The following is a 21,080-nucleotide window of genomic DNA, read 5'->3' as shown; positions in this document are numbered from 1 at the left end:
CAACTCCTTAGGCACATGACCATATGCCACACAACCAAATACCCTGAAGTGTGCTACATTGTAACTCATACCTATCCATGCTTCCGGTGGAACGTTATTCTTTACACTTTTAGTGGGAGATCTATTAAAAACGTAAACTGAGCAAGCTACTGCTTCCCCCCAAAACTCATTTGATATTTGCTTTGCCTTCAACATACTTCTAGCCATATTCATGATGGTTATGTTATTTCTTTCAGCTACACCATTTTGCTGCAATGTGTACCTTGTTGTAAAATGTCTTTTGATCCCATAATCCTTGCAAAATTTATGAAAAGCTTTTGAATCATACTCACCTCCTCAATTTGATCATAACACTTTGATCTGATGACCACTTTGCTTCTCTACCATTGCCTTAAATTCTCGATACTTGTCAAAAGTTTCAAACTTCTTTGTGAGGAAATACACCCAAGTCTTTCTGATGTAATCATCTATGAAGGTTGGAAAGTAATAACTTCCTCCAATTGATCGTGTCTGCATTAGACCACATAGATTTGTATGAACCAACTCCAAAGGTACCTTTACTCTATAAGAAACTCCCCTAGGAAAATTGTCCATCTGTTGCTTTGCAAGAATGCAACTCTCACATGAACTGGTTGGCTCCTTAATGGGAGGCAATCCCTTACCCATCTTCTATTGCTGCAATAGTGCAAGGCCACCAAAATGTAGATGAACCTGAAGTTCCATAACCAAAAAACTATCCAAGCATGTTGTTTTTCGAGCAAATGAGTAATCATGTCTATCATACTTCATGGCAAGAGAATACATCTTATTCTTTGTCATCTTTACTTTGGCAATCAGCATCTTACTAGGAGGTCTATCATATATGAAGCAATCATGTCCTTTAAAGACTACATTATACCCTTCTTCAGTAAGTTGGCTAACACGAAGAAAATTGTGTTTCAATCCTAGAGCATAATACACATCTGGTATGTGCCTTTTCTAACCCTATTTGGTGAGGATGTTAATCGTTTCTATTCCCATAACTTTTAGAATATTATCTGTCCCCAACTTGATATCAGTCATGATTGAATCATCCATATCTATAATTATGCTTATGTTTCCTGCTATATGATTGCTACATCCACCATCTATAAGCCAAATGTCATTAGATAACTCTTGAGAAGTATTACACGTAAGGAATAACGATCCTTCACACTTCTCAAAAGAATAGTTTGCACCTTTTTTGTTAAGATCGGCTTTCTTCTTTCTGCATTCATGTGCATAATGACCCATTTTATTACAATAATATAACTTAATTTTTTATTTGTCATATTTTTTATTTGATTTGAACTTCTGTTGTTGCTCCCCCTTGAACTGTGAGGGTTTTGATCTGATCTCCTTTCCTGTTCCGAATCATCTCTCTAATCATTGTTTCTATTGTTCCGCCTCTGCCTCTTGATCTTGATCTTCCTCTTCCTCATGGGATAGAAACCTATGATTTGAATGTGTTTTCCAAATATTCCTCATGCCTATTTATTTGAGATCCAAGGGATAACAAGGATCCCAATAGTTCATCCACTGACAGTTGCGACTAGTCTTTAGACTCTTCAATGGTTGCGACCACTGCATCAAATTTCTTAGGCAAAGTTCTAAGAACCTTCTCTACCACTTTCTAATCTGCAATATCTTCACCATTCATCCTTAGCTGCTTGAATTGTTTATAACGTGGGTCATGTACTAGTACACGGACTCTTAACTCTTTGATTTTCAAATTCTCAAAATTCATCCTCAACATCTGCAACCTAGTTGTCTTCACCTTGTAATTCCCTCAGAATTAGTTTCTAATATGTCTCACGCTATCTTGGAGGTATTTGTTGCTGAAATCTTGGAAAAAATAGTCGCATCCACGGCATTTTGGATGACAGCAAATGCTCTCGCATCATTTTTTCTATTGATTCTAAGTTGATCTTTCTATGCATTCGTCAAAGCTTGTTCGATTACCTCATCAACTGGCTTTGTATAGCCTCGGACTACAAGTTCCCACACATCCTCGAAACATAACCAAGTCAGCGTCTTAATGGCGCAAACTTCATAGTCTTTCCCTGTTACAACTAAAAACAGTCGCTGGGAAAAATGTTCACTAACAGCTATATCTTCTTTTTTCTTTATTTAACTGTAAAACAACAGAAGGAAAGAAGGGAGGAAATTTTAAAGGTTAGGGCAGCAAGAGATGAAGGAAAGAGAGCATGGATTTATAAAGGCAAAGTTGTGATAGCGCAATTTGGACCTCCTTCCAGAACAGAGCAGCAATATGGTAATAAAGAAAAGGCAACAAACTCTTCAACAGGAAATCAGAAAGCAAGGTCACTATGGGAAAATAGGGACAAAGACTCAAATGTGGGTCTTGCATATCAAAATAAATAGCAATCAAGTCATACCCAGGTTTCTTTAAGATTAGTTTGTTGGAACTGCAGAGGTTACCCATGGAGATGAGGACCTGGGTTAGGGCCTATTGCGAAAAATAGAGACATAATTTGCCTCATAGAAACACATGAGCATGAAGGGTGCAAGACACCTTTGTTTGAAGGATACTGGAAGATGGCAGTGTGGAACAAGGCAACAGGGAATGGCAAAGGTCACGAGGGTATCATGGTTTTAGTAAGGGAGAAAGAAGGTCGTCTCGTTCAGTTAGAAAAAGAAGACTCAAATAAGCAATTCATTTGGTTTAAAATATCAGAAAATGGAAACCACATCAGAATTGAAGCATGCTATTTTGCGCCACAGGTTTCAAAAATCTACAAAGGTAGAGGGCTTGAACACAAAGATCCATTTGCAGCGTTAAAAGAGGATATTGCAACATATTCGCAGTTAGGTAAAGGCCTTATAGTGGGTGATTTCAATGCTAGGACTGCAAGTGAGCAAGCTAGCATTCTTTGTTGTAAAGATGATCATGACCCTATTTGGCTTACAGAAAAAAGTAATCATCAGTGGGAAAGAATTTCAGAGGACAAGGGCTACAATCTCTTTGGTGAACAATTGTTTACTCTATGTGGGGTCTTTGATTTAGTCATTTGTAATGGCTTGACTAGGTGGGCAAAGTCCGGTAATTTCACTTGCAATACTTACAATGGAGCAAGTGTGGTAGATTATGTAATTTGCTCACATGGTTTGTGTGAGAAAATGGAAGAAGTTTTGGTTGGAGATCAGCTGTGGGATTTGAAATTAGATCACAAGCCAATTTATTTATGTTTCTCTTGGATTGGAAAGAAACAATTTGAGTCAAAAATTCAGCATGTCCAACAAAATCTCCCACAGGGCAGAATTCTTTTGACCCCAGAAAACTGTAACACCTTCAAAATGACGCTAGAGAGACTCTTTGAGAAGGAGAAAATTACAATTCACGGCCTTCATAGTCATGAATTAACACATTTAATTCAATGCGCACTTGCAAAGTGCAAAAAGAACAAAAATTAAGAAGTCTGAAACAAATTTCTTTCCAGTTAATGCTTGGTTTGACGAGGAATGCAAAAAGGCAAGGAGAATGTGGAAAGAGTCAAACAAGGAAGCTCAAATCTTACAAGTAGTTATTAAGCAAGAAAAAGGCTGATTTCATGGTTTCAAGGAGGGAAGAACTAATCTTCCTTGGGAAAAATAATCCCAAATTACTTTGGAAGGAGCTCCAACCGAAAAATATACAAATTGGAAATAATATTACAGCTTCTAAATGGTTTGACTATGCAAGACAACTCTATGAGCAGGTTCCCAAGGTTGACCCTCCCCCCTTGGTCAACACTGATAATGAACTCTTCACGGTACAAGAGGTAGAGATGGGTATCAAGAAGTTGGGTGTTGGAAAAGCAAAATACTTAGCTGAACTCCAAGCAGAATATCTAAAGTGGGGCTCAAAGGTTCTTACACCTCACATTACAAAAATCTTCAACAACATCATACAACAAGGGCTCCCCACAAATTGGACAACTAGTCTGGCAATACCTCTTTTCAAGATCGGTGACGTCAATAATCCCTCCAATTATAGGACCATCATGATAAACCCTTTGTTTGCAAAGCTATTTGGAAACATGCTAGAAAACAAAATTAGCAAGTGGGCAGAAGAAAGAGATAAACATGCTAAAGGGCAAGCAAGTTTTAGACCTAAACATTCCACAGTTGATCATAGCATAACTTTAAGGCACATCATTGAAAAAGTTTGGGAGAAAAAGGAAGAAGTCTTTTGTTGCTTTGTTGATTTCAGAAAAGAGTTTAACTTGGTTCCTAGGGATAAACCTTGGCAGAGAATGGAGGAACTTGGGGTTCCTAAGCATTTGAGAGCAGCGGTGCATAGACTGTATGAAGAGGTAAAAGTCAAAATTAGAACTTCAGCAGGCATTTCTGAAAGTTTTAGAAGCGATATTGGGGTCAAGCAAAGTTGCCCATTGTCTCCTACCCTTTTTGGTTTATATATCGACAAGCTTGAGGAGTGGTTAAATTCACAAGGGGGTGATGGTATCTATTTGTGCAAGTTTGTTATAAGGCTTCTTTTGTATGCAGATCACTTTATTCTGATTGCTAAATCGGCTCTCGGTTTGCAAGAGCAATTACTATCCCTTGAGCATTTTTGTAGAAGTGTGGGGATGCAAGTCGATATCAGCAAAACAAAAGTAGTGGTCTTCTCTAAGAAAAAAAAACATAACCAGCATAAGTTCTACTTTGAAGGCAACATTCTGGAAGAAGTTGCAGATTACAAGTACCTCGGAATTGACTTCAACAAAAATCTAAGTTGGAATGGTTGTAGAAAGAAAAGAACTTTGGGGGCTTGGAAAGCATTTTATGCTTTTCAAAATAGGTGCAAAGAAGCAGAGTTATGGGACTGGAAGACCACTGAAACTCTTTTTGGGCTTCTACTGATTCTGGTGATTCTCTATGGTTGTGAACTGTGGGCTAGCAGTACCTTCGACATGCAGTGGAGACAAATTGAGAAAATTCAGAAGCGTTTGATTACAAACAAATTTAAGATTAAAAGCGTAGTTCCTTATTATATCTTGTTAAGTGAAACAGGGACTGCTCCTATTGAAGCAATTGCTATGGTGTGAGTCATAAGGTATTTTAAAAAAATTGAGCAAATGGAAGAGGGTAGATGGCCTAAGGTTGTCTTTAATGATAGAATGTGCAAGAGCAAAAAAACTTGGATGCAGCAAAATAACAAATGGTTTAGTAAATGGAGTATTTGCTTGAACGCGTGTCCCATAAACAGCAAAGAGATAAAAGCTTTTGTTATGGAAAAGTTCCACAAACATACTTGGGATAAGGAGCTAGGAAGAAAGAAAAATTTACTATATTGAAGTGTTTAATCCCACTCATAATCATCAACCAAAAGCATACATAGAAGCCAATATCTTTTGGAGAGCCAAAATTCTTATTGCTCAGTTAAGAACTAATTCTCATCAACTTCGTTGTGAAACAGGGTGCTGGAAAAGGCCAAAGGAAGTGTGGGAGGAAAGGGTATGCATTTTTTGTTCTTCCGGAAAAGTGGAAACAGAAAAACATTTTATTTTAAAATGTGAGGCCTTCAAAGACAATAGGGAAAGTTATGCAGATATATTGGCAGCTAGCTCTTTGGATAATCTATTTAGCGAGGGGTTTGTCGAGAAGCTAGAAGCATTTATTGTGAAGCTTCACAGAAAAAAGGCCAAATACATCAAGCAGATGAAGAAGCAATCTGTCCCATAGGCTATCTTTACCCTTATGGACATTAAAATAATTTCTTTCTTTCCTTCTTTTAACCAAACAAAAAACACTTTTCTTAATAAAAATAAATCCCCTTTCTCACTACATTCTTAACTTCCACATTTTTTAAACCAACCTTTTTATTCTTTTATACAATACTTTAGATTTTTTATACAATACTTAAAAACAGATCTTAAGAAAAATATCTAACCACTTGAAAATAATATTAAATAACTACCACTTTAAAAGTGAAGGACTTTGACCTTCCCAAAAAAATACTTCCAAATAAATTGTTTAAAGTCTTTTCCAACGACAATGTTGAATTCTTCGTAGACTCGCGATGGTGGCTCACGACAAATGACGCGGTTTCCGTTTGCTACAGGGTGGCTCTGCAAATACAATGGCTTTTTAAACTTTGACGGAAACCTTCAAACCACCGTGGCTTGTAGTGGGTAGGGCGGGCAACACAGCGAATAATTCGACTAAAGGTTGGAGAGATGGCGGCTCTCCTCAAACTACTTCCCACGGCTCCCTATGCAAACTGCACAACGAGAGTATTTTAACGGTGGTGTCTTTGCAGGCTCACAGAAGCTGTGGCTGCAACTTACGGTAGAAACGGTGGTGGCTTTGCAAATCAGAAAGGATCAACTGCGTACTGTAGCAGTAACTAAGCCAGGCTGTTCACTGTTATCGGACAACACTGGCTCTGACAGTGATGGTTGTGACGGCTGTCAACGGAGGTTGCTCATGGCTCCTTCAACCAACAATAATGAATAGTGAATTTTCTCTCTGGGTGCTTCTGCAAACTACAGTTACAACTCACTAATGCTTTGGCTTTTTGGGTCCTCTGGCTCTGATACCAATCTGATAGACGGCCAGAAGAGGAAAAGACAAAATAACACACTCAGATATGAGCTGCAGCTTAATAAATTGTTTGATTCAATTGCTTGAAGCTACATGATTAAATAGATTCAAAACCGCTAAGAATAAATATGCTAATCTTAGCTCAAACATGCATGATTGACACTTCCTAAATTAGAACTCTAGCATGACTCCCACCTCTTAAATTTAGACTATATGTAAACTGCCTGAAACTGCATGCCAATTGAATGTAACTGGGAGTAATTATCTCCAACAGAATGAAGGAGCTAAGTACAAAAGACCTTGCAAAGCTGCTAGCAATTATGCTTTGTTGTTCAATGCAATGCCTAACCCCTATGCAAAGGATGCTTCTATTACCCTTCAGGGTTTATGATTCCCCTTAGATGTAAAAGTAACATTTTTTATAAATATAATTGTAACAGACCCCTTATTATTATTAGTATTATTATTTTTATTTTTATTTTTTATTTATTTTTTGTCTAGGAGTATCAAATGGCCTAATCCCTCCCTACCTTGGATGCTAACTCCGTCATGCCATTCCTTGAAGGCCTAGAGGCGTTAACATTCTAAGTCTGTGAAGGCTGCACTAGTGACTAGTGCCATAGGTGCCCTTCTTTCCCATGGTTAATGGCATTGGATGTTGAGTGACGAAGACCAGGTTTAATCTGTGGAGGGTACACCGCATACCATCAGCCTGTAGAGAGGTGTTATTAGCTTCCCTTATATGTACAGGACAGAGACACGCTATTTGGGAAAGGAGATTGGGTTTATATGCTGCTCTTGCAACTCATTTTCATAAGATTTCATGGGGACCGCTCTGAAATCTATGTGAAGTGCAAAGGTTGTGGCCTAAAACAACTCCGGACCTGACCAGGCTGTATGCAAACCTTCCCCCGAAATCTGAACCCAGTGTTAAGAGTTTATCTATCAGTGCGGTGGTACATCCTGTACATCATCATTGTCGAATTGTTTTTCATGACCTCATCATCCTCGTACCCTAACCACTCAATTGGTTGTGTTAATTCCGTGTGCTATATGGCAGACCCCCTTGTGGCAACCCCTGTAGGCTCAACTATGACAGTGTTGGAGCTAATTTGTCTATAAAGAGACTGATTTCTAATATCCATATAGTGGATATGGCTGACATATCAACCAATCTCCTTTCTCATTGGGAGAGACTAATATGAACAATTTGATTTCTCAAGGGATGTGAAACATCAGCAATATAAACACCTTTGACCAGCTATCTTTCCATTCAGGGAAAAGGCTAAATCGTAAATAATATGATTTCTAAATAGATGTGAAACATCAGCAATATAAGCACTTTTGACCCGCTATCTTTTCATTCAAAGAATCTCATTTCTTATGAACTATATTCCTAATATCAAGGCAAACATATTTAAACTCGTGAGATTTACCAATTGCAGACCTTAGGGTTAGAAAATGAGGAATACCAGTTGCTACAGATTGCATTAGGAGATAACATATCCTTGTATACTTGTCAACTGTCATGGTCTTCAATATATACAGAAAAACTTATCCGTTATGCAGCCATTTAGTATGGATATAGAACAATGAACAAAGAAAATAAGCTAGGAACAGAGAGAGTGAACCAAAACAATATAAGTACAACATGCTAATGTATCATGACCAATGAGGAAATAAAGACTGCATTTTATTTCAACCCTGTGTTGGAGATAAAGACTGTCCATATTATATCAGCCCTGTGTTGGAAACAATGCCCGCTATAGCACAATAGAACATGCTGATACATTCTTTTCACCTTATTCAAGCAATGGGACGTACTAGTATATTCTACTCACATCGTTAAGAAATAGAGTATACTAATGTATTCAAAATAAAGTTGTATAAGCAACAACCATATCAGTATGTCCTACTCAACGAGGAAATAAAAACTGCTCATATTAAATCAGCCCTGTGTTGTGTTGATGACACTACGCCTACCATGATTAACTAATGTTAGCATGTCATCATTGTATACTATATCTAGTATCACGGTCACCTAAGGCAACAGTGTCCAACCAGGAGTAAACACACGTCCTGCCCAGGATTTCGATGTACTATTACTCTTATTGTGCTTACCTACTCTTGGTTAAAATTAACGCACAACAGTTACCCAAAACATTCTGCAGGATTGAGGCAACTATCGCACTAGATTTTCAAGCTCAAGCATACTAAATTTATGTAGCCTCAGTTTGAGACAATGCCTATCAATTACTCAAATGATTGCACTCGAATTTAGACCATCATACCTTGGTTATGTTAAATGTGACAGCAATCTGAAGCTACAGAAATATAGAGTCTAGAATTGCTGTTCATGTATTGCAAACATTCATTCGGTATGAGTGGATTTACCCTACTATATACCAACAGGGGCACCATCCTCAAGGAGGTCCATATGAATGAAACAAAGACAACTATATACTGGTTCCAGCAAGGTAACCTATTCCACGCACAGGCCTTAATAGATACTAGTGACAACAGAGTCCTTCCTGTATGCCAACAGTCGCACTGTCCTCAAAGAGGTCCACATGAATGGAACACATACAAACTATATACCGGTTTCAACAAGGTGACCTATCCCATGCACAGGCCATAATAGATTTAACAGAGTCCTTACTGTATATCAACAGTGGCACTATCCTCAAAGAGGTCCACATGAATGAAACAGAAACAAACTATATACTGGTTTCAGCATGGTAATCTATCCCACACACAGACCTCAATAATTACTAGTGACAACAGGGTCCCTTAATAACTGCGTAGACCTTGATGAGCCATAGGATATTTACTAAGAACATTTACATTAATAGCAAGCATCTCAGGAGCAGATTTGTAATCAATCATGGTTATGACATATGTCAACAGAAGTGTGATAAGCCACACTATTTGTTTTAAGTCTGATTTGTGCATAAAACAGATAATTTATTTCTGATGGTTTCGGATCACTAGGCATGCTTAATAAGAAGGTAAATTTTCATCCTGACAACACAATATCCTTCAAGTGTCAGATTATGGTGCCTAGTGATCCAGGATTGAGGAGATCTTAGCTTTGCATCATGTAATTCATGACTAATGTGAATAATAACAATACTTTGCATCATGATCTGAGGAGGTACATTTGGCCTATAAGTTAATAACAGTGCCTAAAGTATTATTCACCCCCTACTGCAAATTCATGACCCTGGTATACAAACTGTTCAGACAATTCAATAAGGTACTTCAGAATGGGCATTGGGTTAAGGTTTATATTTTTCGTCCCAACCATTGACAACTGCCAGTAACACAGCTACCACCCCCTAGCTCATGAAACCTATCCCAATGTCCAGACCAGGGACTCCAAAGGTCTTGTCCCACCTCCACCCTGCATATGGGACCATGTTCCAATGTACTGACCAGGGATTCCAGAGGTCTTGTCCCACCTCCACCCTGCATGTATGTACTGACCAGGGATTCCAGAGGTCTTGTCCCACCTCTACCCTGCATATATGCATTGACCAAGGATTCCAGAGGAAGTACCTCTCCACCCCTTAGCCAGTGAAAGGCTCCAGGGATAAAAATCCCCACCTTTGCTTATTTCGGGGATTCCAGGGATTTTCCTCCACCCTGAGATTCCTCAGCAACTCCACCCAATGCTAGGAATCCATAGTGTGCTTACTTCTAAGCATTAAGCATAGATACTGGCCTAGGGCAGCCAGCAACCTCCACCCTTTTGCCAACGAGGGACTCCAGAGATGGGGATCTCCACCCTCAGTTAATTTAGTTACCCCAGAGAACTTAAACACAAATTTCATCCACGGTAATAAGGAATTTACAATTACAACAATGGTGCAAGGCATAGGGATTGACTCAGGAATTTTCTCACCAGACCAACTGGAAGTAGTTCATGACAGCCAAGCAAGGGCAATACTACTAGTCTACATGCAGGAAAGGGCATAATTGCAGGTTTTTTCCCTCTGGAGGGTAAGGGTAACCAGTCACTTGCCTCATCCTAGTATTCTCCTAGCTAATCTGGGTATAGTACGTATTACTACTTCCCCACCCCAGGTATCTCAAGCAATGTATCAGGGTTGAATTTGCAGCAATGGCTTTGAGCCATGCAACCCCCAATTTCCAACAAGGCACTATTTATTGAACTACACTTTAACAATTGGGCAGTACATGAGTGCAAAACAGTGAATGCATAACACCATATCACTGATAAGTTGAGGGTTTAGAGTCTAGACACTAAGTAGGTGCAGAATAATAAGTATAGATAAGGTTATGAAGGTTCTTAAACTAACCTCTAGTGTTATAGGTACCCCTGTGACCCTTGTGATGTCGACCACATGAACCAGCACTTGTGCCTCCTTCCTTTGCAGTGAATGTCAGTTGATTAATTCGCAATACCAGTCATCTCGCCAAGTTTTGCGTTCTACTGGTTCCTTCGCTTCTACTGTCTTCTTTCTTTCTTTTTTGGTTTTTGTATTCTTCCTTCCTTTATATTGTCCTAACACTGCCCCTGGTTAGTTAACGTCTAGCCCCTCTGGACCAACCAGAGGTGTCCACCTATCCGTCTTGGCCCTGTCACTGCTAGTACGTTTTCTTTGGCCAATCAGCTTCCCGCCATCTGGCCTCTCTTCCTCTCCTTGCCTGCCATTTTCCCTCCTCCCGAGTTGGTTCTAGAATCTGAAAGGTGTCAAGAAATTTCCCTCCACCATGTGCTATTATCCTATAAAATATCTACCAGTGCTTGCGGGGTTCTTAGTTGTGTACATATTCCCATTCCATTTGAACCCCATGCTTGCAAGCACATTCAGCTTATTTGGTCTTGGAGTTGGACTCTATATGCCATATCCAATCTGAATCACACCCAAAAATGGTTTATGCCCTCGTGATTGTGCACCATACACAAGGAATTGGGTTTTATTCTTGAATATAGTTGTACTAAATTGGTTTATGCCCTTGTAATCATGCACAAGGAATTATGTTTATTTGAGCCTTGAACATTTATTATTTATGTTATTGCTATCACCTAGATGTTGTTGAGGCCCCTCCTAACTCCCCTAGTTAGAAGGATAGATTGTTGCTTAATGCATTTAAAGTCATCTTCTCATAATTAAGGCTCTACGAGTTAGAAGAGTGCATTGACCAATAATTATAAGTGGCCACCTAAGGAGGGCCACTATGGAGGTTTGGTCAATGGTTAGGGTTTTGATCAAGTTTATTATCTTCCACAAGGATACCAAAGAAAAGTGTTTACCATAACCCCACCTTTTCCACCTAGACCCCCAGTGGGTTTCATCAGTTTCCTTGATTATAGCAGCGTTTACTATTTTTAGCAGTGTTCTGGGTCCTAAACTTCTAGAGTTGTTTTGACCCCCTAAACAACGTTGTTTTGAAGTCCATCGCAGACCCATATCCATAGGCAAGGGCCTACCGATCCTGTAATACTCGGAGAGATCTTTATAACAAGGTATCGTACATGCCAAACAGAGATCATATGGCCAAGTTACGACCCCGGGAAGTTGGTTGCCCAACTAACCTCAACGAGGCCCACAAACTCTTGGCGTTCCATCTCCTAAGGTTAGGTTTTTGGTTGTTTAGGGTTTTCCTTTGCTGCTCAATATTAAAAAGGCCCATGAGCCTCATTATAACACAGTTCAAAGGCATGTAGCGGCCACGTCTCTTTTCAGAGATAAGCTCCCAACACCCGAGCTAGTTTATTTCCATTCTGTATGTAAGCATATTTCAGTTCTCTGATGTTAATGAAATGAGCTTTTATTTCTACTGCATCTTTGTGTTTATGTTTATACCTGTGTTCTGTTGCGTTCCTGCATAAGTCCGGATCAATGACCATGACCATTAGCATAATACCTACATATTTAAAATGTGATCAGGGTCATTACAATAATATTATTATAAAATCATGAGCATAGAAATAAAATAGCTCATGTATAAAGTCTAGCCTCTAATTTTCATTAAAGATGTGGTAAGGGACATAACATACCATCTCTCTTAAGACTTTTTCTTGGAATATTGAAAATCAAGCAATAAAGACCAATGCTAAAAAACTACTAGAAAGATTAAAAGGATGCATTGTTTCCCCAATCAAAGTGCAAAGGTATAACTCAAAAAAAACATAAGCATGACTCTAGATCTTGTTGCAGCATCAATTGCCCAAATGTACAAACTAAATCCATTTTTTGGTCTTTGTAGTAATTTTTGAAGAGTGTGTGCAAATAAAAGGGGAGGTGCACTATATGACTCAAGTCAATTGAATAATGGAGCAAAATTTGAACCCCAAACTAGTTATTCCAAACATTACTACTTACAACCAAGTAGACAAAAACATGATTATATCTAAAGCATGAAAGTAGAAAAGGGGGCTTTTTTTAAACATTGAAGACTCAAGAAAAGAGGTGCATTACAAAATGTGCAAACTTGGGTGTTCCACCAAAATTTCAAACTCCCATGCAGCTTCTTCTTTAGTGAGGCCCCTACATTTGATCATGTACTCTATACTTTTCCTATTATAGATATTTCTCCATGTTACAACAAAATCTAGCACCACCATATGATGTAAAAGTCCTAAGCATTAGGGGCTAACCTTATGCAACTCAACAAGACTACCCACTATCACCACAATGACTCTTCCTCTTACTTTTGGTCGTCTCTTCCCTAACTCAAGGGAAGTTTTCCTAAAAATAAGATCAGTGCGACTAAAGAGTGGAGGCTTAAGGTGATTTATTGAAGAGTAAGCCTAAGCAAAACAAATGTTGTAGCATTAATGGATGATTAAATGGTGTTAGAACAAAAAAATAGTGTAAAACCCCAATACCAAGTGCCTAATCAAACCTTGGACAAAATGGAGTCAACGAAGTATGGATCTAAGAGGGAAAATGCATGAATATGAAAGGCAATAAGGGTTGCAATGCATGCCACAAATCAGTTTTCACTTGCTGAAAATTATTGCAAAAATTTACCTTGGAATGCTAGGGATGCCATTCTAAAATATTGCTATGAAGGTGATGCCATATCATGCTAGCAACAACTAGGTTCGTCATGTATTGTTAGTTTTTGTAGCATCAAATGGTGTTCTAGTCTTAAACTTTGTGGAGAGGCTAAAACACATGAGTTCTTCAGAACCCAGAAATCGTTTCTAGAAATTCCACCTAGAGACAGCTCAATTAAATTAATTAGTCGATAATTAATTATTTCCTAAGTCTAACTTAGGAAAGTCGATTAATTAATAGGAATTAATTGAGAAATATGAGAATTCTCTAGAAATTCACATGGATCAACTCAAAGATGATCTAAGTCGTTGATGAGGATTTAATCATGGTCATTGGTTCCCCAATGAGAGATTATAGGAGGATGTCGATGGGGTAGATAGATACCACACATAGTGTAGATACTAAGTGATCTAGGCAAATAAATTTTCCAGTAGTAGAGTGATTCAGCAAGAGGATTTTAGCCAGAGATCAAGTAGCAGGTGGTAGAGGAGTAAGGTAGTATTTTGGTGGAGGGTTCTAGTGCCAGAAGAGTCAGATTGAGGGAGTGCGAGTTTGCCCACAAGGGCAGTGCAGGCAGCAACAACAGAGCAGTTTGATCTAGCTGGAGCAGTTGATTTTGTAATATTCCTAATGGAAATATACAATGTTAAACAAAGCAAACATAGCAAAAACTCATGCAAAAATTTACCGCGCATTTAACAACCAAGAATCTCTAGGAACTGCGCTAATCTGAGCCATTTTATTAATAAATAAGAGGGTACAATGTGGTGCTAGAAAGAGTGCACCTGGGATTGCTCAAGGCAAGCTAGCTAAAGCCCAAATGAACAATAAGAAATCCCTCTCAAATCTGCTACTATTCTCTCCTGGCTCTGCGCTGAAACTACCTAGAAAATATGTTGTTGGCTGCAAAGAACTACTATTAGGGCCTCCTTGGATGCTCTGAAAATTCCGGCAAAATAACCACAGGCTCTCCACCAATAACCCACAAAGGAATTGGCCAAATGTTGACCTTGGAATTTTGGCCCAATTTTCCCTTAGCTCCTCTAGCTGTTGGTTGGGTTGGCGCCCCTGTTTGACCCCTCAAATCTGCCCAGAAAATTCTGCCAAATTAATCTTGGCCTCTCCTTAATAAACCCAAAAAAGTTTTTTCCTAGTTTTGACGCTCCAAAATTGACCCCCAAATACTTGGCCCTCCTCCACAAGCAAAAGATGTAACCTGTAGCAAATGTTGCGTTCGTTGCTCCACCAAAATGATGGAAAATCCCCCACAACACTTCCTTGGACTCCACCTCAAGTTTCAGCCCCTAACTCCCTTCACTCCTCAACCACCAAGCGTGCCTCCTCTGAGAACTGCCCCTATGTTGTTACTTCCAATCCTCTCCACAAACTCGCACTCCCTGTTGTTGGTACGAACTGGTATAGGTAGGACTGCCTCCTTGGGCTGGCACTTAAAGTCCACCGAAGCAAGAGTTGAGATCTCTGCTCAGAAACACTCGTGTGCTAAATAGCACTGCAGACTTGGCTTCAAATCAAGCATGCTATGTCAAAGACACAATTCTGAATAGATGAATGAATGACCAAAATGAGTGCCTCTTGCGCGATTTATCAAAGAGCGTCCAAGATGTCCATGTGGGCCCAGCTTGACTTTCCCCACCAACTTCACTCTAATGAGAGTGTCTTCCACATGTGGGCCGTAATTCTCCATGGGGTGGCCCCCACGCTCCACTAGAGCCACAATATTTCCCTTCCTTCCTAATGTTTGGGCCCCCACTTAATCCCAAAATTCATGTGGGACCTCTGAACCCACATCTCCCAAGTGCAAACATGAAATAAGACAAAATTGGGCAATATTTATATCTCCCTTAGCAATATTGCTAAGTGGGAATATCAAAGTCCTTCCCGCCAAAATGTTGCATGTCCTCAAGCAACTGTTGAACAATGCTCTCTCCAGTTGTTGCTCCTGAGTCCCCATTATCATTGCAAAAATGTGCCAAGGTCCCAGATGCGCCATTGATTTTTCCCTTACCTCTGCATTGTCCTGACATGAAAGAATCCCTCAATACTAGGATCCCAAGCCATCCTGTCCCACCTAAAGCTCCCCTCGCTCCACTCACTATCCTGCCCAGTATAAGTGTTAGGAATCCCATGTATACAATCAATCATTAGGGAATCATGATATTGTGGCACTATGCCCAACTCTTAGTGAAGTAGTCCCACCACATTGGCCATCCCATGCACTCCAGGAGTATACTCTCGAAGATACCACCCAATCCTTGCAAAGATAGCGTCTTGCGCACGTGAGCTTCTCCTGGTATCATCATGCTGACCCACCTTCCATGCTACCATGCCATCAGTGAGTCACCAAAGCCCAATGGAAGATCTGAATGATCTTCCCCTATAGAAATCAACGCATCCCCAAGGGTAGTTGTACTGCCAAGTCCTATGATGCTCGTATCCCAAGCTAGTCTAAAAATGGCACCACTATGTAGTCGCTACGTAACTCTGATCATGACAGTGTGCCCCTCATGCTCAAGTTGTATCCACCTCTCCTAGGACCTAATGGCAAAACATCTATGGCGTCCCAACGCATCTTGACCAAGCACCTCCATGATGTCACCTCCTACCCATCCAAGACTCACCCTGATCCATAGCGACAACAAGGAAACTAACCTTGTCATGCAATCAAGGCCTCAATGCTCCCCCACATGTCAAACCAAGGGTGAGTTGGGTCATCCCCTGTCTTGATCCAACTCACCATGAAGCAAAGTGTCCAATTGACCAACCAAACCCCTAAATCCCACAACCAGAATGATTGCGGCATAGTCCTAACCAGTGTTGCAGGAACCCCCCCCCCCCCGCAGATCAAAATCCTGAAATGCGATTTGTATGGATCTGTGGGAGATCCGACGGCCGAAACATGGATCGGGCCGGAAAAAAACAGCTCCTGCCCTGTCGGAACCATACGACCTAATCTGCATTTCGGAATTTTCCAAACGCGTTTCTGCCAGTGGATCAGTCGTACGAAACGCGAAGGTTCAAGTTCGGATCCATACAGATCGCGACCACTTCATCAGGTAGTACGCCGTTTCTGTCGCGCAGCCCACTAATTCGACGTTTTTTTAGTTTTTTTTTAATTTCTACTGGTTGGGGGTGGGTCCAAGTTGGGTTAGGGTGAGGAGTGAAGGGATTAAAAGGACCATTTACCTCTCATTTGTTCACTTCTATTTTATGAGAGCTTGGAGAAGAGAGAGGAAGAGAGGAGAGACTTGAGGAGTGCTTGGAGAAGTGAAAAAGGAGGAGCTAGGAGAAAGAGGAGGAGTGAAAAGGCAGGAGCTAGGAGAAAGAGGAGGAGCTTGGAGGAGTAAAAAAGGGCTTCCATCTACAAGAGCTAAAGAGGTAAGTGCAAGCTCTGTCATTTTTTTGTCATTGTTTTTTGTATTTTTCTCCTCCCTCTCCTGCCCTTTCTCATTCTTTCTTCTTGCTCATTTAAATGCAAGTTGTCCACCATCTATATTCATATTCCAAGATGGTGTTCTTTTGGCTTTTATGTATCATTCCACTTTTGGTTTTAATGATGGCAAGGGGAAGTAGGAATAGTAGGGAAGAAGAACAAGAGGATAGTGGTCCCTATATGAGTGACCCAATGTATGATGAGGAGGAAGGGTTTGAAGAGGAAGGGGATGAACCTGAAGGGAACACTAAAACACTAGAGGGGAAAGTTGCATTGACACCCTTGTGGAACTATGTGACCAAACTTGAAGGGGGAAAAGGTGGTGGAAACTACAAATTTCCGCGCCCTCGTGGTTGTCATGAAGGAAAACCATTTGGTGGTTCATATACCCGAGTGAGGAGGCATCTTTGTGGGGTGATGGACAATGATGATAAAAAGGGTGTTGTGGGGATACAAATTTGCCCAAAAATTTCAGCTGAACAAAGAAGAGAATACATCCAAATAAAGAAGGTTGCACAACAAAAAAGCAAGAAACAAAAAACTCAGTCTGAATCAAGCATAGCCTCTAGATTTGGCAGCTCATCTCCTCATGGTACTTATGCAAGCTCTAGAGGTAAAAGAACAATAGGGGATTTCCTGAATGTTGCTAGGAGGGATGATGTGGATGGAAAGATAGTCCGATTTATTTGTGCTTGCGGTGTACCATTCAATGTGCTTCGCTCTCCCTATTGACATGAAATGGTACAGGCCATCAATGAAGCCCCAAAAGGATACAACTCCCCCATCTATGAGAAATCTAGAATAGTGTTATTAGAAAGAGAAAAAGCAAAGGTTCAAAGAGATTTGACATGTTTTACAAATGAGTGGGTGGATTGTGGGGTATCCATTGTATCAGATGGGTGGACAAATATTAGAAACCAACATTTGATAAATGTTCTTGGTGTTTCTGCTAGTGGTGCAATATTTATTACATGTCATGACTCCTCCATCAGTGCATCTTCCCAAAACATTGCAAATCTCCTATTGCAATCAATCAGAGATGTTGGTCTGAATAATGTGGTTCAAGTGATCACAGATAATGCAGCAAATTGTAAGGTAGCAGGAAAAGTTATTGAGCGTACTCATCCACACATCTTTTGGTCTGGGTGCTTGGTGCACACATTGAACCTTTTGATGCATGATATTGTGAAGCATAAAGAATGTGGGTGGATTAATGAGCTTTACAGGAGAGGGAAGCAACTCATTAAATTTATCACAGGGCATACAAGGGTAAACTACTTCTATGGCACTTACTCCGAGTTGTAGTTGCGTAAACTTGCAAAAACAAGATTTGCAAGTTATTACCTCACCTTTAGGCGGCTAGTGAAGGTGATACAAGCTTTAACTAATATGGTGATTGTTGAATCATGTGAGGAAATCAACACTGATAGAGATGGTGCTAAAGTAGCAAAGGACACTATTCTTGACATGTACTTTTGGTCACAGGTTAAATATGTTTCACAAATCACCAAACCAATTTATTACATGATCAAGTTTGCAGATTCAGATCGACCAATAATTGGGGAGGTGTATGAGCAAATGGATAGCATGTTGGGGCATATTAAAGACAATGTTTAGCCTAGAGATATCACCTTGTACAATTATATTCGTGCAGAGGTGGACAACTAATGGGAAATGCTAAATGTTCCATTGCATGCATTAGCATATGTTTTGACACCTAAATACTATCATCCATCATGGCTTTCAACACCAACACCTGGGGGGGAGCAGGAGAAAACCAAACCTAGATCTAGAAGTTCACGAAAAATATACTATTGCATTGAGTAAATTAATCACTGATGAGGAGGCTGCCATGGTATGGAGACAGTTGAGCAACTATACGCTTAGCATTGGTCCATTTGGGAGCATGCATGCAATTAGAGATCGAGAGACTTTTTCTTCTCTTGAGCAGTGGAACATGCATGGAGGTGGTACTCCACTTCTACAGACTTTGGCAGTGCGGGTGCTATCACAGGAGGTAAACACTTCTTCTGCAGAGAGGTGTTGGAGCTCTTATTCTTTCATCCACAGTGTTAAAAGGAGCAGGTTGAGTTTAGACCGGGTAGAGAACATGGTTTATGTTCATTACAACTTGTGATTGTTGTCTCACTATTGTGATGAAGCAAAGACTAATAAAGACCTTAAGATTTGGGACAAGGATATAGAGTGCCCAATTTGGAGAACGGAATGTTGCGATTAGAGCAATTAGAGGATGCTCGTTTCCAAGTATGTCCATTGTGGTATGAATTTCAAAATTCAGTGAATAAGTGTTATGTCCATTGAATTCAAATGTGTCAATTTTGCTTATAAAGCATTTCTCTAATTCATGTTTTTAATTTTTTTGTTAACTAGTTTTTTTGGTATGAATTTTTTGAGCAATTCCAGGACGATGATGATCGAGTTGAGATGCCACTCCCATCTAGTCCCTTGGTTCCTAGGTTCCATGGTTCAACACCAACAACAAGGGGTTCGTCTTCATTAGTTTCGGTGCCACAACTTCCACAAGCACCATCTTCTTCATTGCCACCACGTGGAGGGCCACCGCCACGTTCTCTTCATGGTGGAAGAAGGAGAGATTAGTAGATATATTCACAATTTACTACTTTTGTCATAGAATAATCATTAGACTTGTAGGCTTGTTGTGAATTTGAACCTTTTTGTCTTGGTGGTGGCCAAGTGGCCTATTTTGTAAACATTATTATTTGAATTTTGGACATGACTAATGTTCACAGTTGCTCACTTGCTAGATAATTGGCTTTATGTTTTATGTTTTATAATATGCTTTAAAAGTTGATGTATATTTGTAATTGCTAGAATGTAGATGGTTGATACTCGAATAATTAATCATTGATGTACAATGGAACCATGGATGCCATATCTATCTTGATTTATGTAAAAATATGCATGCTTTCATGTCTTCTACAACTAATTTGGTATTTGGGATGTTTGTTTTGAATATAAATGCAAAAAACATATAAATATATTATATATATATATATAGTAGATGCTTCTGAGATGCTTCGCTTCCTAGATTTTTAGAAAATGACGCTTCTGCGTCCCCACTTCCAAAAAAACGTCCCCGCTTCATGCAATGTTGGTCCTGACAACGGATGGAACCAACTTGCACCACGTCTCAGGTCCCTGCGTGCAATCAATATATGAACTCCATACATCACGAACCAATCTGGTGCGTGCTACACAACCCTGCGCTGGCCATACCACACAGTGGGATCTGTCATCCTGCCTCCTAAAAGTGCTCCCCAATGCTGCCCGAAGTCTAAACATCTGCCTATAAGCAAGGTCCACCAACCATTGTAGATGCTCTAGAGACACCTCGGAATGTCTCACCAAAAGGGAATCATGCATCACCCTAAGTGTGGGCTCAAGGGTGGTGCAAGTGCTATCTTTGTAGGAGATTGGACTGCCCCCAAGCATGCATCCACCAACTCGCATTCTAACCATTTGCCACAACTGGAAAGCCTCTCTCCCAATGCACTGTGTCTCGTCTAATTGTCTTAGATGAACATCATGGGTCCTGTTGCTCGTAATGAGAGCATCAAAAGATGATATCCAAGCCCCTTGTGTCAGGGTGCAATGTTGGAGAGTGATAAATGGAAGCTCACAATCAGACCTGTGATCAACTCGCTCTCCAAATTTGAGTGTGTCAAACCCAATGGTGTGTCTGATGTCTTCATCAAGATATCTCTCTAGCGACAACTCTCTAACAACCTATTGTGCATCATCTTGCTCGACTGCACAAAAGTACGTACCCCTACACTCCTCTGCATAGCACTAAACTACGTGGCACAACTCCATGCACTCTTGGATACCAACACTCAATGCCATACCCCCATGTACCATAGGGAATCCCAAATGTGCCCATGCAACCACCACGCTGCTAGTGCACCTGCCACAAAGCGATCTACACTTTCTCATCTGCCCTGCTAGACCTAAGTGACCTAACTCCACACTTGCTAGAGGGGATATCT

At 40.1% G+C, this 21,080-nt stretch overlaps 1 protein-coding gene across 2 annotated transcripts in view; it reads right to left on the bottom strand.

The window, feature by feature from the left end:
* The window catches only part of LOC149222584 (cytochrome b5-like), a 165,531-nt gene that overhangs the window by 38,884 nt on the left and 105,567 nt on the right, over window positions 1-21,080 (bottom strand). Inside the window, exon 2 of one of the 2 annotated variants that reach the window (XM_089385517.1) lies at window positions 12,402-12,462. The exons of the other annotated variant lie outside the window; for it this stretch is intronic. Within the exon in view, the coding sequence (XP_089241643.1) occupies window positions 12,402-12,425 (24 nt within the window). The 5' untranslated portion in view covers window positions 12,426-12,462. The remainder of the gene's footprint in view (window positions 1-12,401; window positions 12,463-21,080) is intronic. 2 annotated transcript variants of the gene reach the window in all.

The sequence above is a fragment of the Pinus tabuliformis genome, chromosome Q (assembly GCF_031772625.1).
Source record: "Pinus tabuliformis cultivar Carrire ecotype Pingquan chromosome Q, CPIR1, whole genome shotgun sequence".
NCBI lineage: Eukaryota > Viridiplantae > Streptophyta > Pinopsida > Pinales > Pinaceae > Pinus > Pinus tabuliformis.
Note: the sequence above shows the minus strand (reverse complement) of the source record. Positions and strands in the feature narration are given on the sequence as shown.